The sequence below is a fragment of the Chiloscyllium plagiosum genome, unplaced genomic scaffold (genome assembly GCF_037043375.1).
Source record: "Chiloscyllium plagiosum isolate Xiang-an unplaced genomic scaffold, Cpla_swu_hap1 HiC_scaffold_19, whole genome shotgun sequence".
Taxonomy (NCBI): domain Eukaryota; kingdom Metazoa; phylum Chordata; class Chondrichthyes; order Orectolobiformes; family Hemiscylliidae; genus Chiloscyllium; species Chiloscyllium plagiosum.
This window is the reverse complement of record NW_028270157.1, coordinates 21002339-21027122: the sequence shown is the minus strand read 5'-3', so window position 1 is coordinate 21027122 and position 24784 is coordinate 21002339. Positions and strand designations below refer to the sequence as shown.

The 24784-nt window shown below is 42.2% G+C and overlaps 1 protein-coding gene across 1 annotated transcript; it reads right to left on the bottom strand.

Annotated features, from left to right (window-relative positions):
• Positions 1-2513: 2513 nt before the first annotated feature.
• Positions 2514-24126, bottom strand: yeats4 (YEATS domain containing 4). The gene is made up of 7 exons (XM_043709776.2): positions 23808-24126; positions 11729-11848; positions 10640-10706; positions 8316-8410; positions 7639-7731; positions 5587-5674; positions 2514-3016 (listed from the first exon to the last, which is right to left on the bottom strand). The coding sequence occupies exons 1-7, from the start codon at positions 23856-23858 to the stop codon at positions 2847-2849; spliced, it is 684 nt and encodes a 227-aa protein (XP_043565711.1). The 5' UTR covers positions 23859-24126; the 3' UTR covers positions 2514-2846.
• Between the last annotated feature and the right edge of the window lie 658 nt (positions 24127-24784).

The window sequence follows — 24784 nt, the reverse complement described above, 5'->3', positions numbered from 1 at the left end:
GGAGTAAAAGGACATGTACCCAACAAAACGTGACAGAGAGCAGTACAATGTTTCAGTCGTTTAGCAAGTTTTATCCAACTTTCTCATCCTATCAAATTATTGCTTAACTATTTGTTTGATTCTACCAAACATAAACCTACAGAAACCTTTATGTGGGATGGTAAGAGGAATATGCTAATGGACAAAAATTCAGAGTCTTGGACTAATAATCTGTGCACAGGTATTCAAAACCCCCCCATGAAAATCAACTGTAACCGAGTTGGTCGCACAATTGTCGTTGAATCAAGTGTGAACTGAAGTTTGTCTCCAGGATTAGGCACAATATTTCGGGCTGCCACAGCCAGGGCAGCAGAGAGGCACTGTGGATGAGACATTAATCTGATGATTTTAAATGCAGATGGAAAGAGATCCAGCACCCTATTTCTCAGAGTTATCCTTTGCTGATTTTTCTTTTTATTGGCCAAAATGCAATCAAACAGCAGTGGAAAGAGATTATTTGATAATAATCAGATAGCTGCTGTTTGTCAGGGATCTCGGACTACAAATTGGTTGTTGGGTTTCCCACACAATATACAGCAACTACATTTCAAAAGTACTTCATTGGCTATGAATTGCTTTCAGAATGTCCTGAGGTCATGAAAGGTATCAAATAAAATCTTTTATAGCCACTAGGGAGTGGAAATAAGTCTAGAGATACAAAAGTTAGCATCAGTAACCATGAAATTGCCAGACAGTCTTAAAAGCCTATTTGAATTTTCTACCCACCCTCAAGTGCTAGTATGTCTGGCTGACTTGCTCCTTCAATCCCACAGAAGTGTGTTTGCCCCTTAATATCTCTGTGAACTGGTCTTGTAAGGTACTTTGTTGCACAGGAATGAGTAATAGCGATCTAATGATGCCCGCGTCCCATAACTAAATTAAAATAATTAAAATGTTTGGATAGTAAGACAAGAGAATATTTTAACATTAGATCTCATGAGTTTAAGGTCCATGTTTATGAATAGCAATATACCGAAAAGAACAGCTTTCATGAGAAGTACGACTGCAGTTTGGTTATTTAGTTTGTTTCAAAACAGAAAATGGGAATGCATCAGCTTGGTTTAATGTAATTCCCTGGCCCTAAACTGCAATGTGCACAGGAGATCCATAAATCAAGCTATCACTGCTAGCATTTGGAAACAATATATAATATATGTTCTTATTTTCTAGAGGGGTTTGGCTTGAAAATCAGCAATTCCAAGAAAAGGCTCTGGTAATCTCAGGAATCCAGGAATTTATGGACAAAAACAGAATCGTGGTCAATCTAATTCACCTTCCATTCTGTTTTTATTTGCCTAATATGTTAATCAAGTTTGTTGAATAATCATTGCTGTCAATCAGTATAATGCACACCTGTTCATGACACAGGGATAAACCAAGAGTTGGGAAGCTTTGGGCACTACTGATCCAAATGGTACCCATTCCTCAAACTTCTTACACTTCCCACATTATGTCCCACGTCCTGCCCTAAATCTTTCATACTGCCTTTCAAATCTTTACACCATTCAAATGCATCTCCTGAAGTACTCTTCTCCACAGTACTTACTTGACATTAATTTTTAATTCACCCCATTCAAACGTAAGCCATGTTCTCTGCTTTAACTGTTCTGGACAAAGTGAAATAATTTCTCATGAACAACATTATTGATTTTCTTCAGAATCCTAAAAGGACAGCAATCATATAACAGCTCAACCTCCTTTTTTTTCTAGGGTGAGAAAGGCTAATTAACATAATTGTTATTCATAACTTCCCATTCTCGTCACATTTTTCCGCTGCACCCTTCCTGCACATGCAGTATCCTTTTTAACGTGCAGCATTCTAAGTGAGCTCACATAAACGATTTATAAGTGCAGGATTAGCTAATTATTTCAGCTCTATATCAATCTTTTAAACATATCACCATCTAAATGTGACTTGCTAGTGCTAGATCATCTTGTACAACCCTGCAGCCAAACACTTCTTTTCACATTGTGATCGGATTCTGATATATTGTAAGCTATCCCTACTTTGGTCCACTTATCTGCAGCAAGCTGAATCCAGAGCAACAAAATTAATTTTCTCTCAGACACCAAACTGGCACTTGCGTGACAGTCAGCAGCATCACGTGATTCAAAATAAAATTAAAATTTCCTTAAATAATCAAATTAATATTCAACAACTGCTTGTTAAGCACTCTTACTTGAAGGTCTGGGCACAATCTTTGGTAATGTGTTATAGAGTTGGGGTGGTGGGGATTTTCCTTTTAAAACCTTATTTGTGAAGAAACACAATGTGAGCATTAATTACTGAAAAAACCTAGCATAAGGTTTCCCACCAACTCAAAATAAAGCAGAACTGTTGTATAGTTTTGTAATATCTTAGTCGTAAAACTACACAGCTCATAAAAATATTAGGTTTAAAAGTGTTATAAAGCATTATTAAGCTTCAATTCTTTCCTAATACCATTTTAATGGATTCTTACAGCACTGCAGGATTAAAGAAAAAAAGTCATTTATTTAGACATGTGCTTTAAAAATTAAACACCTGAAGTATAAAGCATAAATATGCTTACACAGAAAGTTCATATAAAAAACAGCCACATCCATTCCCTTCACTTCACTGTTGGACAACACAGTTTGGAACACTAGTAAGCCTGTTCAAAATGGGACTCTCAACTTAGATGTAAGCAAGCTCAGTTCAAATTAAAACAAACCGATTGAATAACGTGACTTCCAGTCATCAAGCTTTTGCTTTATACAGAGCAAAACTGCTGTCAGCAAATGTTTCAAGCTTTTCTCAGAAGATTTCCAGTTAACTTAGTGGATAGTTAAGCTTCCTTTCCCTGATCATCATCTTCTATCTTTTTGATTTCACTCTTTAAATAGTTGATGGCTTCCCGACTTGCTTTCAATCTTTCTTTAAACTCTGCAATTTCAAAGCTGGTCTTCTTCTTGGCAGCTTCCAGCTTTTCCCTGGTTTTCACCTCAAGCTCTGCAACTAGAAAACAAACAGTTTTACAGAATATATATGTTTATAATAAATTTTACTATCAAATTTACATTACTTTCCACATTTCATTTTTGTATAGAACTGCTGACAGTCACAAAACTGCCTGGCTGCCTTTATATTCTGAAGATCCTTTATCAATAACATTGAATTTTTGCATGAATTACACCTTGGAAATGAATTTTGGAGTTGGATTTCATTTACCTAAGGAGAGGTTTTAAAATATAATCCAGAACTGAATCAAGAAGTGCTAATAGCTGAAAACGGATGATTATTAGAATTTACAAAAACATACTGATGCATACACCACCTTTTAATGATTCTCAAATTTAACTTCTTTTTGCGGCAATATTAAGACACAGCTGTACTCTTCAGCTGAACCAGCAAGAAGGTGCTCCTTCCTAGCTCGCTGAATAAAATGACCATCTCAATCGTGTCATATCCTATCATTATGGTGGGGAGCACTGAAAATAAACATAACTTAAAGAGGGACAGGAAGGAAGAAAAGGAGAAGAAAATGTACTCTATGCAACTATAACAATAACTACAATATAATCAAAGTCAATTACCGCTAATGCATTCCTAGCTGCAATTAATAAATCTATCACATGAGGTGTAATGGAGTAATTCCTACATTCACAGCCCTCGATTAAATCTCATGTGCATTTGGAAGTAGGAGATGTGTACGTGTCTCAATACCAGAGTTGGGGAGCAGGATAGCCTGCAGGGTCTCCACTGCTGACTCCTATTCCCTTGTGTGGATTTCAGTTGAGTACAGAGTTGACCTTGGCCAAGGCACCACTTACACAGTTAGCTTGTCTAAATTCACATTTAAAGGGCTAAGTTAGTGGGTGATTGGCAAATGGCCACTACTTGTTGTGAACCATTACTTCTGCAGGATTTGCATCTGGCAAGAGATGAATATCTTTCACATCCCCAGCACATGACAAAGTGCTTTTCTTATTGTGGGAAATAAGTTACTTTTGAAGAAGACATGATTATATAGGGAACAATAACAAACATTTTTAAGCAGCAAGGTCCAATGAAAAAGAGCAATTGTGTTAAAATGACTAGTTAATAGTTGCCATTACAAACCAAAAGCTGAAAAGTGGAATAAGGCTAGAAAAGACCATTAATGGCTGGGACATTGAATCAAATAGCATCCTTCTGTGCTGCAAATCTTTCCATGTAATTTGAATTAAACATTGGTCAACATACCTAGAAGACTTGCAGCTCTCTTTCAATTAATGGATCAGGAACTTTTTCATCCACCTAAACAGTCAGGGTTTCAATCCAATGTCTCATCTACAAACTGGTACCTCTGAAAGCTTAGCGCTAGCGGCACTGTATTGAAGTATCAGCCCATATAATATGTTTATAATCTGGAAGGAAATCTGACTAATCTGATTACTTTTGATGCTGATTTATGCGATCAGTTAGCGAATTTTGAGAAGTTTTGTAGCTCAGGCTGAGGTTCTGGATGTAGATTTGCTTGCTGAACTGGAAAGTTTGTTTTCAGACGTTTCATCACCATACTAGGTATTATCAGTATGCCTCCGGAACAAGCGGTGGTGGCATGGCCCACTTTCTCTTTGTGTGTTTAGGTTTCCTTGGGTTAGTGATGTCATTTTCTGTGGTGATGTCATTTCCTGTTCTTTTTCTCAGTGTGGTGGTAAATGGGATCCAGGTCAATGTGTTTGTTGATAGAGTCCTAGTTGGAATGCCATGCTGAGGAATTCTCGTGCGTGTCTCTGTTTGGCTTGACCTGGGATGGATGTGTTGTCCCAGTCGAAGTGGTCTCCTTCCTCATCTGTACGTAAGGATACTAGTGAGAGTGGGTCATGTCTTTTTGTGGCTAGTTGATGTTCATGTATCCTGGTGGCTAGTTTCCTAAAAGCATGGCATTCCAACCGAACTCTACCAACAAACACATTGACTTGGATCCCATTTACCACCCCCGAGAAAAATATCAGAAAATGATGTCACCACAGGAAATGACATCACCAACGCAAGGAAACCTAAACATATAAATAGAAAGCGGGCCATGCCACCAGCATTTCATCCGGAGGCATACTGATGATGTTACCTAGTATGGTGACAAAACATCTGAAAATGAACCTTCCAGCTCAGCAAGCAAACCCACATCCATGCTATCAGTGCTCCTGCATTGCTGGCCATAAAACGTCCAAGTGAGATATGGTCTTTCTATTAAACTGTTTGCATTATTTGTTTTCCTCATTTGCAATAGTTTGATAGTGTATATCCAAAATACAATTACTGTACAATGCCAATCATTTCCAACCATTTGATACAGACAGTTCTATCTACAAACATCTTTTAACATGTGACATTCAGGAAGTACATTACACAAGTAGCATTTTGAAAAAAACTTCATGAAGCACTTCAGTATATACAGAAGTTTTGAAAGGCACTACATGAATCCTTTTTCTTTTACTGTCAATTGTTACTAAAGGAAACAAATGATCATAATCACTTTTTAGAATGACATAAATGCACTTTCCATGTGACTTAACTATAAAGATATATCAATAAGATCTTACACTCCGTTTCATGTTTGTAGGCTCCAAGTGTCAATTGTCGAGATGTTGTCAACAGTTGTTGCATCATTGCAGTAGGATCTTGGAAAATCTAGATCCAAAAATAGGCAAACAGCAAATCAGGTTATTTTGCTGTCTCTGCATGTTTAAAAAGTGTCCACATTTGTCTATCTTTGTGGTCACCTAAAAAGATTTATTGTGCAAAAGATTCTGTTCTGTTCTTCTGAGTTACATTATTTTGGAAGAATGTATAAGGTCACTCAGTCCAAGCCTGAAATCTACTGGATTGAAACATTCAACATACAGAGCAAAATGATAAAACTGAACTTAACCTCAATTCTACATTCCTGCATACCCCTGACAAATCTTTCATTCCCATGGGAATAAAAAAATCTATCTGTCTCTGCCATAAAAATATGTAAAGATTTGTGTCCACTGCCTTTTGAAGAAGGGAATTCCAAAGACTCTTGACCCTTTGAGAAAAAGTATTCTTAATCTTGGTCTTAAACAGGCAACATCTTATTTTTGAACCATGAACCTTAGATCTAGGTTCTTTCAAGAAGAAACATCCTTTCCACATCCAACTGGTCAAGTCCTCTCAGGATCTTATACTTGGTAATTAAATCACCTGACTCTTCAAAATCCAGAGGATACATGCCTGGCCTGTCTAGATTTTGCTCATAAGGCAATCCACCCTTTCCAGGTATGAATCTGGTGAACCTTCTTTCTAATGCATTAACATCCTTCAGTAAGTACAGTGACTGGTGCTGTCTGCCTTACTCCAGATGCAGTCTCATTAACGCCTGTATCACTGAAGCATAATCTCCCTACTCTTGCAATCAGTTCCCTTGGTAATAAAACATAATCTTCTATTAGCTTTCCTGATTACTTGCTGTACAAATCAACCTTCTGCGATTGATGCACAAGGACACCCAAATCGCTTTGTATCTCAGAGCTCTGCAACTGCTCACTATTTAGATAATATGCTTCTTTTTTATCCTTTATGCCAAAATGTACAATTTCCCACATTGCAGTCCATTTGACATATCTTTGCCCACTCACAATCTATCTATATCCCTCTGTAGGCTCTTTATGTTCTCTTTCCTACCTATTGTTGCAGCAATTACACCAGATTTTGGTCCCCTTACTTGTGAGGGACGTAATTACATTGGAGGCAATTCAAACAAAATTCACGAGATTGGAATCTAGAGATAAGGGGTTTGTCATATGAAGAGAGATTGAGCAGCTTAGTCCTTTATTCACTGGAGTTTCAAAGAATGAAGGCGGTCTAACTGACATATATAAAGATGCTAATGGGGACTGACAAAGTAGATGTGGATACGATGTTCTTCATGTAGGGCAATCTAGAATAAGAGGTCATAGGAGTAGAAGGTGACGAGGAGAAAATTTTTTTTCTCAAAAGGTCACGAATCTGAAGTTCACTACTGCAGAGTACAATGGATGCTGAGGACCTAAAAGTAAATTTGAGGAGATAAACAGATTTTTAGTTAGTAACGGGTTAAGGATTATAGAGAGCAAACAGGAAAGTGGAATTAAGGCCAAACTGAGATTAACCACGATCATAGCAAATGGCACAGCAGGCTCAAAGAGTTGAATTGTCTACTCCTGCTCCTAGTTCTTATGTTCTTATTAGCAAATTTAGCTACCATGTCTTTGGTCCTTTCATCTAAATCATTTAGATAAATTGTAAAGAATTGACCAACCCCTGTGGCACACCACTCAACATCCTGCTAGCCTGAAAAAGACGCATAGATTCTACTCCTTGCTTCATGTAAACCAGCAGGTGTGTCACCCCCAACATTGTGGGCTTTTATTTTCTGAAATGTTTTGTAGTATTTTCAAATAGGAGCTCTCATAGTCATTCAATGTTTGTACTCTGAAGGTAGGTCGGTTACGGAAAGTAAAGAATGTGCAATACTTACAGAGAACACTCACCATCACAAAACTGTGGCATATTCCTTCAGATTAAATGAGTTGTATTTAGTAAAGAAACCTTACATTCAGAAGCCTGCCAGAGTTTCTTTTTGTGCTTACCATTTCATCATAAAATTCAGAGACGACTGTCTTTTTGCCCAACATTACATTGCTATCAGACTGAAACAGCTTCAGCAAGTGATAAAGGGTCACCTATTTAACAGAAAGAATCATAGTAAATTTTTTGCAATAAGAATTATGATTATACAGAACAATTGAATTTACAGAATGTGAAAAATTACACTGAAAACCAAGTTAAAATTGTCAGTTGGGCTCAACAGTCTGACACTCGCATGTACTGGAAGCTAGACATAGGAGGAGGCAGGGCCTTGTTCTTTGTAGACAGAAATAACACGTACATGCACATCATTTGTTTTAACTCAACAAAACAGGTGACGACCATACCTTAGGGCAATGCCCTGACCACTCAGAGCCAAGCTACTGGTTTAAGATTTAAGCAAAGTTTGACAGTTAATTTTCTAACAGTACTAACTGGTATAACCTCCATGGCAATGCATCTACCAATCAGAATCCACTTGTCAATCAAGCAGCACTCTTCTCTCATGGACAATAAATATTATTTTTTCCTTTGAAAATATTCTTGCAAATTGTCCTGCTAAGTAGAAAGTAAAAAGTCTCAGCCAAAGGGTCTTTTAACCAGCAATACTCAAGTACGCTACCAAATGACTAAGATGTTTCTTCCTAATTTTGAAATTAGACATTTGCTAGTTTCTTACCGGCCTTTCATTTGGATCAATAAAGAAAATTTTTATGATAATTTCAAATTCACCCCATCCAGTTTCTGTGATTTCATATGGTGGCTTGGTAACAACTGGAGAGAGGATAGAGAAAGGTAAATCAAACTATTAACACAGTTTTTCAGAAATCAGTTGGATTTAAATATTCAACACAGAGTAAAATAATAAAGATGGAAGAAAATCTTTTTCTTTCGACAATTCCATTGAAATTTTGTCAGTTACAAAAATACTTATTCCGGACACACAGATGATACTGACAAGGCAATATTTAATGTTCATTTCTCGTTGCTTGAGGCTATAAAAAAAATCAGTCTCATTGTAAGGGACTGAAGTCACATGTTGACCCGATCCTTTAAACAGAGGGATCTGGATGTGTGTGATATTAAAGAGTTAACTTGCTCTGCTGACCTGCAGGAAATTCGATGTCCCGAGGCTAGGGTGGGATGCCTCTGACTTGCGGTTAGGTTGTAAGGATGTTTCCATCTCTTGGCATTCAAAGCCATTCCCTAGTTATTCAAAAGCCATTTACATTGTCATCTCCTACTATTTACATTTTCATTCCCTATTCAGAAATCAATAAGAACATTATATTTTGGAATTTTAACTCCCTGTAGGTTAAAAAAAATACAATTCACACCAGATCTGGCCATGAAGGGATGATTTGCATTACATTGTTTCTGGAAGGGAGGCGTCACTGCATTGTGTCTTAGTGACATGTGACTGTGAGGGAGTGGCTCAGTGTTAGCTTGTGGGTATTACTAACTATGATGTAAAGATTCTGTATAAAGGAGGGACTGTCTTGTTTGTTCGGGGAGAGCTTTGACATGACTCTACAAGCCCTGTGAGGTGTGTGTTAAAGTTCCTCCAGAAAGTTTGTGTTGTACTGTGCTTAATAAAATTTTGATTGTTCACAGAAGTTGGTGTGTTGCACTTGCATCATGTGTGAAAGAACCTCAGACAAAAAGAACCTAACAATGTGCAGATCCACAATTCTGTGAAAGTGACAACACAAGTGGATAAGGTGGTCAAGAGAGTATATGGGCATGCTTGCCTTCATCAGTCTGGGCATAGAGAGTAAAAACTGACAAGTCATAATGCAGCTGTACAGAACTTTAGTCAGTTAGGCTACATTTGGAATATTGTATACAGTTCTGACCACCACACTTTCAGAAGGATGAGATGGTTTTGGAAAGGGTACAAAAATGGATTACCATGATATTACCTGGTTTTGAGGGTATTAGTCATAAGAAGAGATTGGACAAAGTTGATTTGTTTTCACTTGAACACAGGAGGTTAAGGGAGGACTTGACACAGTTTATAAAATTATGAGAGGCAAAGATAGAATAGATAGTCAGGGTCTTTTTCCCCTAAGTAGAAAAGTCAAGTACTAGGGGACATAAGTTTAAAGTAAGTAGGGGAGTAAGTTTAAAAGACTTGTGAAACACAAGATTTTTACAAAGTGGGTGCTAAGTGCTCGGAATGCACTGTCAGAGGATGTGGTAGAAGCAGATACAATAACAACAGTTAATAAGCATATTGACAGTTACATGAATAGACAGGAAAGAGAGGGATATGGACTGTATGGAGGTAAGGAGTTTTTAGTTTAGAAAGGCATCACGTGTTGGTGCAGGTTTGGTGGGTTTGAAGGGCTGGTTCTTGTGCTGTACTATTCTTTGTTCCTTGAAGGGCTTTGATGAACAAGTTGAATATTTATCATTTCTGTATCTCATGCTGGCCGACAAACGATCTGATTTGCTGAATATAATTTCCGATCCATGGTGCAATCAATAGTCATGACCCCTGGGCAGTTAGCCTAGTATTCGAACCACCAACCCGACCTTGTCACATTCAAATCATAAGGCAGAGGCCAAGAATTTCCAAGAAGGAATTTATTCATCTTCATAAGACAGCCAAGTGTTGCTGTGTATCAAATTTGCTTTTTTTTAAACAGATTGTTATTAGAAAGCATGTAGGAGCATTAACTGAAACTTAATACAGGATCCCTTTGACTTTATTGAATGCTTTCCAACGGATATTGTGTGCTTTTTTTCCTCAGTTTGTGTTCATGGTAGATCCTGATAATTTCTGCTAATTGCATAACAGTTGCACACATAACTGCAGAATTGCCCAATTATCTTCCAATGTGCAATTCTGGCAGAGAATTTACAATCGACATATAACCTGTCTATTCACATACGAACAAATCTGTATGTTTACAGCAACTTGTTTTTGTTTTTACAATTTTTTTTAAAGAACTTACTGAAATATAATTTTCCAAAAGGTATTTTAAAATAAAAACTTGCCTCTTAGCGGGTTTCCATAGCTTTCATGCAGCTTGAACTGAATTTTCTTTACATATGCAGACATGTCCTGTAACAATAATAGATGTTTAGTCATGTTCATGCTGGTCTCACTGTTTACAAGAAAAATATTAATGTAGTATGGAGATGGATATTACAGACACTTGATTATAGAGTGGGGCTCGAACCCAAAACCTGACTACTCAGCTTTGAGAATGCTACCACTAACTAAAGCTTAACACCTTTACAGTACTAGGCATCAAACCAATAACTTTCTTGATCATATAATTTAACGACTTACAGTCTTAATTAGTAAGAGCTTGGACAATCCCAGTCCTGATCACTTTTCTTAAACTAAGACACCCATTTTTGACAATCTAGTCACTTAATGATGCTCAGAAGCTTTTCATGCTGTTATTTTGTTGTGGCAGTAGAAATTGAGTATGAACTAAAATATTCGAGGAGAAAGTGAGGACTGCAGATGCTGGAGATCAGAGCTGAAAATGTGTTGCTGGAAAAGCGCAGCAGGTCAGGCAGCATCCAAGGAACAGGAGAAGGGCTTATGCCCGAAACGTCGATTCTCCTGTTCCTTGGATGCTGCCTGACCTGCTGCGCTTTTCCAACAACACATTTTCAGCTATGAACTAAAATATACTATTTGATGTGTACATAATTAACTTAATTGCTCATCCCTAATGAAACGAAGATGAAGTGAACCCACCTGATATTTCAATAGTCACAAAGGAACATGCACAGTGCAAGGATGGACTTTAAAGTCCAAGGATGCTGATCAAAGTTTACACTTTGATGTTCAAGAAAACAGCATTCATTTTTTTCATTTTCCAGGTGAGGATTATGCCAGACTTTATTCAAATATAAAGTAGTACAAAACCAATGTTAAATCAAAAAGTTAAAAAAGCCACTTATTTATTAATATTAGAGTGTCTACAAGTAATGATATATTCTCTGTATGTCCTCCCAACAATGTAAAAAAGATCATTTATAAATTAGCTTTACATTGATTTATAACGTGTTCAATACTCAGTTATCGTATTTGTAAGTACATACCAAGGACTAAATAGCAGAACTCACTTCGTTCCTGTAAGGTTTTACATATACGGTCCACTGATGAGTGTGTCCATCTTCCTCTCGTTTCTTTCCAAAATAACGAGCAACATTTCCAAAGACTATTGGTTTAACTATCGTGACACCCTGTATATGAGAACATCAAGAAAATACATCTTAGTTCCTTGATGTTTCCCGAATGTTAAAGAATGGTCAGCTTTTAAAAACGAGTTACAAAAAGAAACTAGAAACCAGAAACAATATATTTCCATACCAAATTGCAAAGAGCAAAGCAAAAGGAACAAATTAACAGTAGTTACCCCTCAGTCACTAAAGCAGTCTTTCCTCTTAGGAATTAATAAGTAATATTTTTGAATTAAGTTGTTTGGAGATGTTATTACACATGTCTGGAGCAGATGGGACTTGAACCCAGGCCTTCTGGCACACAGAAACTAAAGTCCTCCACTGGTAAGCATGCTAAAACTTACTTTGGAATAAGGTCCAGCAGGGAGTGATCAAAATCAAATGGTGGAAAACAATAGAAGCAAAGCTTCAAAAATTCACACTCACTTGAATTTGAAGAATTAAATACTGCCCTATCAATCAGATATGTGGACAGATTTTTGGTAGCTAAAAAAATTGAGAATATGTGCAGGAGGGTGGAATTGAGGTAGCTTATCAACCATGATTTTGTTGAATGGCTTGGCTTAGGCTCAAATGGATAAATGGCCTATTCCAATTTCTATTTTAGAAGGTTCTTATATAAATCACCAGAAGTTACGATCTAGTAATGATGTCACCCAATGATAGTACTGGAGAATGCGAGGTGCTGCATTTTGGGAAAGCAAATCTTAGCAGGACTTATACACTTAATGGTAAGGTCCTAGAAAGTATTGCTGAACAAAGAGACCTTGGAGTGTAGGTTCATAGCTCCTTGAAAGTGGAGTCGCAGGTAAATAGGATAGTGAAGGCGGCGTTTGGTATGCTTTCCTTTATTGGTCAGAGTATTGAGTACAGGAGTTGGGAGGTCATGTTGCAGCTGTACAGGACATTGGTCAGGCCACTGTTGGAATATTGTGTGCAATTCTGGTCTCCTTCCTATCGGAAAGATGTTGTGAAACTTGAAAGGGTTCAGAAAAGATTTACAAGGATGTTGCCAGGGTTGGAGGATCTGAGCTACAGGGAGAGGCTGAACAGGCTGGGGCTGTTTTCCCTGGAGCATCGGAGGCTGAGGGGTGACCTTATAGAGGTTTACAAAATTATGAGGGGCATGGATAGGATAAATAGAAAAAGTCTTTTCCCTGGGGTCGTGGAGTCCAGAACTAGAGGGCATAGGTTTAGGGTGAGATGAGAAAGATATAAAAGAGACCCAAGGGGAAACTTTTTCACACAGAGGGTGGTACATGTATGGAATGAACTGCCAGAGGATGTGGATGAGGCTGATGCAATTGCAACAGTTAAGAGGCATTTGGATGGGTATATGAATAGGAAGGGTTTGGAGGGATATGGGCCGGGTGCTGGCAGGTGCGACTAGCTTGGGTTGGGATATCTGGTCGGCATGGGCAGGTTGGACCGAAGGGTCTGTTTCCATGCTGTACATCTCTATCACTCTAAGTTAGATCTCAGACTGAGACCCAGCTTGATGGATCAGAAGTTTATATTTTTCAGTTTGGTTACCATGATGGTCAGTCAGTGAATATACTGACGAGAAGTTCGAAACATTCTTTTTACAAAAGAACACAAGATTATTACACAAAAGGAGGAAAGCTGTTTATGGAACAATTTGGAAAGATCTTAATATGAACAGCAAAAAGAAAACTTCCCAGCAAGTGAAGTACCCCCATTTAACTCTTTGATTTCTTAGTTAACCGATGAGCTAGCAAACCTATCCTCTCAGCAACTTTTGATACATTCACCACAGGATTCTCTAGAATTGTCTCTCCAACATAGAAGCTAATTCACCTCCTTTTCCCTATGAACTTTAAAAGCCTTGTCCACCTAAACAGCTAAAACTGATTAAAATTTCTTGTTGGTTTTGAAAACCTGGATAACACACATAAAATGCTTCCATTGGAATGAATTTTTTTCTCAACAAGAATGGCCCTCACTTGTCTCTCCATATGTCAGAAATTTCAACTCTGTAAACATTTTATCATTAACTTCCCTGGGTTGTGTATCTAATAAATTTATCCCAAGCCATCTCTGTTTTATCTACCTGGATTTTAGAAAGGCATGCAATATGGTCTGTAATGCAGACCAGTAATCAAGTATGACCTCCCATTTCTAAAACTGCAAAACGTCTAAGCATAGATGAGTATATATTAACAAGAGAAAATGAGGTCTGCAGATGCTGGAGATCAGAGATGGAAATGTGTTGCTGGAGAAGAGCAGCAGGTCAGGCAGCATCTAGGGAACAGGAGAATCGACGTTTCGGGCATTAGCCCTTCTTCAGGAATGAGGAAAGTTTGTCCAGCAGGCTAAGATAAAAGATAGGGAGGAGGGACTTGGGGGAGGGGCGTCGGAAATATGATGGGTGGAAAAAGGTCAAGGTGAGGGTGATAGGACAGATTGGGGTGGGGGCGGAGAGGTCGGGAAGAAGATTGCAGGTTAGGGAGGCGGTGCTGAATTTGATGGATTTGACTGAGACAGGCTGGGGGGAGGGGAAATGAGGAAACTGGTGAAATCCGAGTTCATCCCTTGTGGTTGGAGGGTTACTAGCCGGAAGATGAGGCGTTATTCCTCTAACCGTCGTTTCGCTGTGATCTGACGATGGAGGAGTCCAAAGACCTGCATATCCTTGGTGGAGTGGGAGGGGGAATTGAAATGTTGAGCTACAGGGTGGTTGGGTTGGTTGGTCCGGGTGTCCCAGAGGTGTTCTCTGAAACGCTCCGCAAGTAGGCGGCCTGTCTCCCCAATATAGAGGAGGCCACATCGGGTACAGAGGATGCAATAGATGATATGTGTGGAGGTACAGGTGAATCTGTGGCGGATATGGAAGTTTCCTTTGGGGCCTTGGAGGGAGGTGAGAGGGGAGGTGTGGGCGCAAGTCTTGCACCTCCTGCGGTTGCAGGGGAAGGTGCCGGGAGTGGAGGTTGGGTTGGTGGGGGGTGTGGATCTGAAGAGGGAGTCACGGAGGGAGTGGTCTTTACGGAATGCTGATAGGGGAGGGGAGGGAAATATATCCTTGGTGGTGGGGTCCGTTTGGAGGTGGCGGAAATGACGGCGGATGATGCGCTGTACATGGAGGTTAGTGGGGTGGTAGGTGAGGACCAGTGGGGTTCTGTCCTGGTGGCGGTTGGAGGGGCGGGGTTCAAGGGCGGAGGATCGGGAAGTGGAAGAGATGCGGTGGAGGGCATCGTCGATCACGTCGGGGGGGAAATTGCGGTCCTTGAAGAAGGAGGCCATCTGGGATGTGCGTTTTTGGAACTGGTCCTCCTGGGAGCAGATGCGGCGGAGTCGAAGGAATTGGGAGAATGGGATGGCGTTTTTGCAGGGGGCAGGATGGGAGGAGGTGTAGTCCAGGTAGCTGTGGGAGTCGGTCGGTTTGTAGTAGATGTCAGTGTTGATCCGGTTGCCTGAGATGGAAATAGAAAGGTCGAGGAAGGGGAGGGAGGAATCTGAGACTGTCCAGGTGAATTTGAGGTGGGGGTGGAAGGTGTTGGTGAAGTGGATGAACTGTTCCACCTCCTCGTGGGAGCACGAGGCGGCGCCGATACAGTCATCGATGTAGCGGAGGAAAAGGTGGGGGGTGGGGTCAGTGTAGTTGCGGAAGATGGATTGTTCCACATATCCTACGAAGAGGCAGGCATAGCTGGGGCCCATGCGGGTGCCCATGGCTACTCCTTTCGTTTGGAGGAAGTGGGAGGATTGGAAAGAGAAGTTGTTCAGGGTGAGGACCAGTTCAGTCAGTCGAAGGAGGGTGTCAGTGGAAGGGTACTGATCGGTACGGTGGGAAAGGAAGAAGCGGAGGGCTTTGAGTCCTTCGTGATGGGGGATGGAGGTGTACAGGGACTGGATGTCCATGGTGAAAATAAGGCGTTGGGGACCGGGGAAGCGAAAATCATGGAGCAGGTGGAGGGCGTGGGTGGTGTCCCGAACGTAGGTGGGGAGTTCTTGGACTAAGGGGGACAGGACGGTGTCAAGGTAGGCGGAGATGAGTTCGGTGGGGCAGGAGCAGGCGGAGACAATGGGTCGGCCGGGGCAGTCAGGTTTGTGGATTTTGGGCAGGAGGTAGAAGCGGGAGGTGCGGGGTTGTGGGACTATGAGGTTGGAGGCGGTGGATGGGAGATCCCCCGAGGTGATGAGGTTATGGACGGTCTGGGAGATGATGGTTTGGTGGTGGGGGGTGGGGTCATGGTCAAGGGGGCAGTAGGAGGAGGTATCTGCGAGCTGGCGTTTGGCCTCAGCGGTGTAGAGGTCGGTGCGCCAAGGGAGGCGCGGTAGTAGTTTGGCGCACCTCCATCCCCCATCACGAAGGACTCAAAGCCCTCCGCTTCTTCCTTTCCCGCCGTACCGACCAGTACCCTTCCACTGACACTCTCCTTCGACTGACTGAACTGGTCCTCACCCTGAACAACTTCTCTTTCCAATCCTCCCACTTCCTCCAAACGAAAGGAGTAGCCATGGGCACCCGCATGGGCCCCAGCTATGCCTGCCTCTTCGTAGGATATGTGGAACAATCCATCTTCCGCAACTACACTGGCCCCACCCCCCACCTTTTCCTCCGCTACATCGATAACTGTATCGGCGCCGCCTCGTGCTCCCACGAGGAGGTGGAACAGTTCATCCACTTCACCAACACCTTCCACCCCGACCTCAAATTCACCTGGACAGTCTCAGATTCCTCCCTCCCCTTCCTCGACCTTTCTATTTCCATCTCAGGCAACCGGATCAACACGGACATCTACTACAAACCGACCGACTCCCACAGCTACCTGGACTACACCTCCTCCCATCCTGCCCCCTGCAAAAACGCCATCCCATTCTCCCAATTCCTTCGACTCCGCCGCATCTGCTCCCAGGAGGACCAGTTCCAAAAACGCACATCCCAGATGGCCTCCTTCTTCAAGGACCGCAATTTCCCCCCCGACGTGATCGACGATGCCCTCCACTGCATCTCTTCCACTTCCCGATCCTCCGCCCTTGAACCCCGCCCCTCCAACCGCCACCAGGACAGAACCCCACTGGTCCTCACCTACCACCCCACTAACCTCCATGTACAGCGCATCATCCGCCGTCATTTCCGCCACCTCCAAACGGACCCCACCACCAAGGATATATTTCCCTCCCCTCCCCTATCAGTATTCCGTAAAGACCACTCCCTCCGTGACTCCCTCGTCAGATCCACACCCCCCACCAACCCAACCTCCACTCCCGGCACCTTCCCCTGCAACCGCAGGAGGTGCAAGACTTGCGCCCACACCTCCCCTCTCACCTCCCTCCAAGGCCCCAAAGGAAACTTCCATATCCGCCACAGATTCACCTGTACCTCCACACATATCATCTATTGCATCCTCTGTACCCGATGTGGCCTCCTCTATATTGGGGAGACAGGCCGCCTACTTGCGGAGCGTTTCAGAGAACACCTCTGGGACACCCGGACCAACCAACCCAACCACCCTGTAGCTCAACATTTCAATTCCCCCTCCCACTCCACCAAGGATATGCAGGTCTTTGGACTCCTCCATCGTCAGACCACAGCGAAACGACGGTTGGAGGAAGAACGCCTCATCTTCCGGCTAGGAACCCTCTAACCACAAGGGATGAACTCGGATTTCACCAGTTTCCTCATTTCCCCTCCCCCCAGCCTGTCTCAGTCAAATCCATCAAATTCAGCACCGCCTCCCTAACCTGCAATCTTCTTCCCGACCTCTCCGCCCCCACCCCAATCTGTCCTATCACCCTCACCTTGACCTTTTTCCACCTATCATATTTCCGACGCCCCTCCCCCAAGTCCCTCCTCCCTATCTTTTATCTTAGCCTGCTGGACAAACTTTCCTCATTCCTGAAGAAGGGCTAATGCCCGAAACATCGATTCTCATGTTCCCTGGATGCTGCCTGACCTGCTGCGCTTCTCCAGCAACACATTTCCATCTCTATATATTAACAAGGTCTGCTAAATGGTTCGTAGACAGACCACACCAGGAAATAAAACAACGCTAGAAAACTGACTTGTAAACAGTTGTCAGCTCAGACCATAATGTTCACTGTTCACCAAAATCACTACTTGTAACAAAAAATAACCCAAACCCCATCTAAACACACACACAAACAGCAAGACCTCAACGCAATGGTATAAGTGCTGTATTATCACTTTTTCAAGAATACATTTCAGCATTTCCTGATAACACAAATCAGGCAAACTGGTCCATTTTCTCTCTGTATTATAGAATAGTGCCACATTTGCTGTCTTCAAATCCAATTGGATAGTTCCATGGAAGGTAAGAAATATTTGAAGATCACAGCTATGTACTATATCTCACATCTCTAAAAACAACAAATGTTGGACATCACAGCAGATCAGGCAGCATTCAAGGAGACAGACAGCAAACTAATGTTTCAAGGCTAGATGACTCTTAGAGTCACAGAGTCATAGAGCCATGCAGCATGGAAACAGACCCTTTGGTCTAACTCATCCATGCCGAGCAGGTATCCTAAATTAATCTAGTTCCATTTCCAGTACTGCCCATATCTCTTAAACCCCTTCTATTCATAAACCCGTCCAGACGCCTTTTGCATGTTGTAACTGTACCAGCTTCCACCACTTCTTCTAGCAGCCCATTCCATACATGCTCAATGCTCTGCGTAAAAAAGTTCACCCTTTGGTCCCTTTTAAACCTTGCTCCTCTCAACTTAAACCTGTGCCCTCTAGTTTTGGATTCCCCCACTCCAGGGGAAAAGATCTTGGCTATTCACTCCATCCGCACCCCTCATGATTTTATAAACCTCTCAAGGTCATCCCTTAGCTTCTGAACCTCAAGGGAAAGTAGCCCCAGCCAACTCAGCCTCCCCCTTTAACTCAAGCCCTCCAAACCTGGCAACATCCTTGGAAATCTTTTCTGAACCCTTTCAAATTTCATAACATCCTTCCAATAGCAGGGAAACCAGAAATGCATGCAGTATTCCAAACATGGCTGAACCATTGTCCTGTACAACTGCAATCTGGATTAGTGGTGCTGGAAGAGCACAGCAGTTCAGGCAGCATCCAAGGAGCAGCGAAATCGACGTTTCAGGCAAAAGCCCTTCATCAGGAAATGATTTCCTGATGAAGGGCTTTTGCCCGAAACGTCGATTTCGCTGCTCCTTGGATGCTGCCTGAACTGCTGTGCTCTTCCAGCACCACTAATCCAGAATCTGGTTTCCAGCATCTGCAGTCATTGTTTTTACCTGTACAACTGCAATATGACTTCCAACTCCAATACTCGAATAAAGTGACAAATAAAGACAAGCATACCAAATGCCTTCTTTACTATCCTATCTACCTGGGATTCCACTTTCAAAGAACTATGAACCTGCACTCCAAGGTCTCTTTGTTCAACAACATTCCCCAGGACTTTACCATTAGTCCTGCCCTGATTTCCCTTTTCAAAATGCAGCACCTCACATTGATCTAAATTAAACGCTACCTGCCAGTGCTCAGCCCATGGGTTCATCTGATCAAGGTCCTGTTGTACTCTGGGCTAACCGTATTGTCTGTCCACTGCACCTCCAATTTTGGTGTCATCTGCAAACTTACTAACCTTATCTCCTTCTTCATCAGAGCTGGGGTGAAGTGTGGAGGGCACAGCATTTATGCAATAGTTAGGGATGTTTGGAGTGCGGGGGTAGAAAGGATATTGATAGTTCAGATGAAGTGATCAGAATGTGAGAATAGCAGAACAATGGTGTTTCTAACTGCTAGACCTCAAAGAACAGACAGTCCCACTGGGGTGGAGGGAGGGGAGCGAAGACATGGTGACAGAGAATTTAACAAGTAAAGCTAAAAGGGAAAGAATGGGAGTTGGTTCACAATGAAAGTTCAACTCTCCTTTTATAATTTTCATCATCCTCCTTTATTGGTATCCACAACTTAATATTAAGTTCAAAAGGTTGTAAAATGTCTCGTCTGATGATTAGATGCTGTTCCTCCAGTTTGTGTTGTGATTCACTGGAACACTGCAGCATGCCAAGAACAGACAAGTGGGCATGCAAGCAAGATGCTGTGTTAAAATGACTGGCTATGGGAAGGGCGGGGTCCTGCTTGTGTACAGATCGGAGGTGTTCTGCAAAGCATTCACCCAGTCTGGATTTGATTTCTCTGGTGTAGACAGACCACAATAAATACAATACACAAGATTGAAGGGAACCATTATTCTGTCATTCTCACTTAATTGTGAACTATCAACATCCTTTCTCTCCCAGCACTCTACACTCCACCCGCCCCCCCCCACCCCCCCAAACTATAGCATAACTGCTGCCTCCTCTTCAATTCATGTCATCTCTGAAGAGTCATCTAGATTCAAAAGGTTAGCTTGCTCTCTCTCTCCATGGATGTTGCCTCACCCACTGCGATCTACAGCATTTATTGTTTTCAGTACAGATTCCAGCATCCAGCATCTGTAGTAATTTGTTCCTATCCATTTCTTGCAGCTGTCTATTTTAGAAGAATTGCAGGATGCTGCAGACCATCAAGTCCTGGTGATTTGTTGGTCTTCATCCCCATTAACTTCTGTAATACTCTGTGCCATTTTCTTCTTCCCCATTATCTCTCCTGTCTGGGCCACCTGGGGAATCACAGGATTACTTTCACCATTCTTTTCCTTTTTTTATTATTATTTTCATCATCCTCCTTTGTTGGTACCACAGCTCCCCCAATCCTAGGTTTATTCTTCTTCTTGACAACATTATAAACCTCCACTTTAAATTAAAAATTATCCCCATCTCACCCTTATAAAAATCAAAATAATTCAGACACATTACAACACAGTTCTGTGGCAGGTGGGATGTGAACTTGGACGTCCTGGCCCAGAGGCAGGGGCACTACAACTGCACCACAAGAACCCCACATTTCCAAGCTGCTTTAGCCAATTTATCCCTCAGAATTACAAAACGGATTGAACTTAAACATTTTAGTTTTAGACTTCAGTACATCACACTCAAACTCAATGTGAAAATCAATCATCTTATGACCACCTTTCCATAAGTGGATCATTATCAATGAGATTGCTGGTGATGGTGGTGGTTGTTGTTGGAGCTAATTGTTTTAACTGCAGGACATTATAGCAGGACTTAGATTGAACAATAGACTAAACCCCAAAACTGCAGCTATTTCAATATTCTTCACTCTAACAAAGTCAGATTTGTTCAAATTTGGTGGACCTCAGATGAATGTTGGCAAATAGCAAGACCTGAACACACACAGGCATTGGCTGATGAGTGGCACAACTGTTATTTACCACTTTAGTTCCAGGCAATGACAATCTCCAAAGACAGAGAGAACATAACAATCACTTCTTGTATGCTGGCATAGGGGCTCGGCGGTTCGCAATGCGGAACCGGCAGGTCTCAGCAAATGCGACCTGGTACAATTTGAGCCTTGGGTGATTGTGCGGAGTTTGCACATTTTCCCCATGTCCGCAAAGTTTTCCACCAGGTGCTCCAGTTTCCTCCTACAGTCCAAAGATTTGCATGTTAGCCCCTTAAATTGCCCAGAGTGTCCAGGAATGTGCAGGCGAAGTGGATTAGCCATGGTACTTGAAAGGTTACAGAGACAGAGTGAGGGTCAGGGTCTGGGTGAGATGCTCTTCAGGTCGGTGCATACACAATGGGTCGGAGTGGCTTCTTTCCAGACTGTAGAGATTCTACAATTACTTTCACTGAATTCTCCAATATCAACAATCTAGGGTCCAGAAAATTATTAGGACCAGCATACAAATACTGTCACTAGATGAGCAGCTCAGAGGGTGAAAGTTCTGTGGAAATTAACTCACCTTCTGACTCCCATGTTGATAAAATACTCCATGATAAAATACTGGATGAGTGCAGCTCCAACAAAATGCAAAAAGCTTGACATTATTCAGAACAAGAGTCTACTAGATTAGCAACCCACCTAACATCTCAAACATGTAATTCACTAAAGCTCCTTTGACAACACCTCCATGGATTGCAGTGGTTCAAGACTGGAAAAATTAGGGATGTGCAATAAGTGGAGTGACCCCCTCCCCCCCACCACCCCATCCAACCAAAAAGGCAAATGTGTCTCATTACATAATATCTAAAATCTCCCTGACCTGTTTGGTTTCTTCACAATCTAAATTATCAAAATTTGCAGACAATTGCAAGCGGTGCCCATCATTTTTACAAAAAAAATCCTTGGAATCAGCTTTCTCAGACAGGCTATGACACCTCTGGAGCAGGTGAAGCTTGAACTCTGACCTCTGGTCCAGTGGTTGATTAACATTGCATTGCTTAATTATGACCAATTTGCATCAATTCCAATAGATCTTAATTTGGCTTAATTCACTGATACGAATTAAGCCAAATTATACGATATGACAAGTACAGTAGTTCCCCCTCATACCCGTGGGGGATATGTTGCAGGCCCTACCACGGAAGCCCAAAACAGTGGGCTTAGAGTAGCCACTAATATCCACTATAAACCAACCAACTCCTATAGCTACCTGGACTGTACATCCTCACACTCTACTTCTTGTAAAGACTCCAATGCATTCTCCCAGCTCCTCTGTCTCCATTGCACGTGTTCCAATGAGGCCAAATTCGACAATGAATGGAGCGAACCCATTCATTTCAATGAGGTGAACCTTCCTGGCAGCCTGCTGGTCCCTGGTTCCCTATAATATATTCTGGTGCAGTAATCTGTGGGTAACTATAACTGCAGAAAACGATTCTGCGGATACGGGTGTCACCCTGTACTCTTACATGGAACACATTTTCCTTTTCAGTATGATAGTATGAAATAATAAATATTTAAATTATCACACACATATATATAATTAGGGTTATTCTCCTCAGCCCTACCCTGCCATTTTCTAATTATCATATTCAAATGTTATTGCACACTTCTGGAACAGGTGGGTCTTGAACCCTGGCCTACTGGATCAAAGGTAATGACACTACACTGCACTGTAAAAGCCATTTAATAAGATCATAGCTGATCTGATTATGCCAAACTCCAAGTAACCCCATAAATTTTCATCCCCTATGTTTATCAAGAAACTATTTACTTCTGCTTTGAAAATATTCAAGGACTCTGCTTCCATGCCTGTTTTTGAAGTGAACTCTAAAGATTCTCAATCTCAACTCTATATTCAAACAGTAACCCCCTAGGTCTAGGTACTCCCATAAGAAGGAGCATCTTCTCCACATCTATACTATCAAGACCTTCACGATCTTGTGTTTCATTAACGTTATTTCCTACTCTTCTATACACCAGATACAAGCTTTGCCTGCCCATCCGTTCATCAAACTCAACTCACCTATTCCAGGTACTAGCCTTGTACACACACAAACTGCTTCCAACACCTTTACACTCTTCCTTTTAAAAAGACCAGTGCTGTACACTTGTAGTGCTCCAGATATGATCTCACCAGTGCTCTATAACTGAAGCATAACCTCATTACTTATCGATTAAATTCCCCTCGCAGTAAGTGATAGTATTCTAATTACTTGTTGTATCTGCACACTAACCTTTTGAGATTATTTTTTTAAAAACTACAATTTCCAGCTCATTTGTACGTCTTGACGCTCACCTCTTCTCCCACTGCCCTGCACGTTAGACTAAAGGATAAAGTTGATAACCATGAGGATCCACTGAAACCCCTGGTTAATTTTATTCAGACTAACGGTGTGTTTCCCCCAAAGGATGGACATGATTTAGTCTGACAGTCTGTGTGAGATTCACCCCAAAAAGGAAAACGTGCAACAACGCTCTGTGACTGCTATAACAAAAGGAGTCACTTTGTGGCTGTTTGTAATTGTGCCACATTCAGTTGTTAACAATAATTCTATGGTTACTGTTCACATATTGTGGAAGTAGATAAACATTGTGAAGTTTGCTGTTTGCGGGGGTATATTTGCTGCTTGCCACCCAGTTAAAAAAGGCTTTTACCTTCACTCTTCCTCCCGAGTCAGGACCGAACTCCGCCATTCTCTTGAACATATTGTTAAAGCGGCGCCGCTTCCGGAACCAGACCCGAGCCCGCGGATTCTCGGCGGCAGCAGCGAGCGGCTGAAGCCACTAGGCCGCAGCGCCTCCTCGCTCTCTGTCCCCCAGCTTCAGCCGGCGGCCCACCGCTCCCCCTGCTGGTCTCTGTGGGAACTAGCCCGCTTCTTCACCCCGACACAAACGGCCGCCGAACACTGGCTTTCTCAAACAACACGAAGCGAAGCCACGCTCCCAGCGAGACACCTCCACTCTCACTCCCTCACCAAAATGGATGCCACCCCGCTCCCTCATCAACATGGCGGACACACCCGTCAGCCTGTGCCCTCATCAACATGGCGGATACACCCGCCAGCTCGATCTCTCGTTAACATGGCGGAAACAGCATCCAACACCCCCCCATACCTTTATCAATATGGCGGATACATGCGCACACTCCCATATCAATATGGCGGAGGACGCTCTCCTGCTCTGATTCTGACGAAGGCCATCGAGCTGAAACGTTCGCCCTGGTTCTTTCTTGATGAGGCCCGTCCCATGGAGTCATTTTTAAACATAAACAAAAACAGAAGTTGCTGGAAAAGCTCAACGGGTCTGTCAGCAACTGTAAAGAGAAGTCAGGGTTAATGTTTTGGGTGCGGTGGCCCCTTGTAGCTGGGAAAATGTTGATTTATATGCAGAAGTAAGAGTTAGGGAAAGGAGTAAGGAGTAAACAATAGGTGGGGATAGAGTCCAAAGAGAGAGGACAGTTGGATAAACAGTGGAGTGGATAACTATCTGTCTTGGAGGGTAAACAGATGTTAATGGAGACCTATGGCTAAGAACAGGTGGTGTGTAATGGCAGACTATATGATAACAATTCTGGCCTCATTCCTGATTAAGGGCTTCTACCCAAAACGTCGATTTTCCTGCTCCTTGGATGC

What these genes read in the sequence shown, in the direction of transcription:
- yeats4 (XM_043709776.2), bottom strand. Translation starts at nt 23,858, where the DNA reads ATGTTCAAGAGAATGGCGGAGTTCGGTCCTGACTCGGGAGGAAGAGTG. An exon ending in TTGATCCAAATGAAAGGCCG is followed by an intron (nt 7,732 to 8,315) that starts GTAAGAAACTAG and finishes TCTGTTAAATAG; the next exon opens with GTGACCCTTTATCACTTGCT. An exon ending in CTACAAACATGAAACGGAGT is followed by an intron (nt 3,017 to 5,586) that starts GTAAGATCTTAT and finishes TTTGTTTTCTAG; the next exon opens with TTGCAGAGCTTGAGGTGAAA.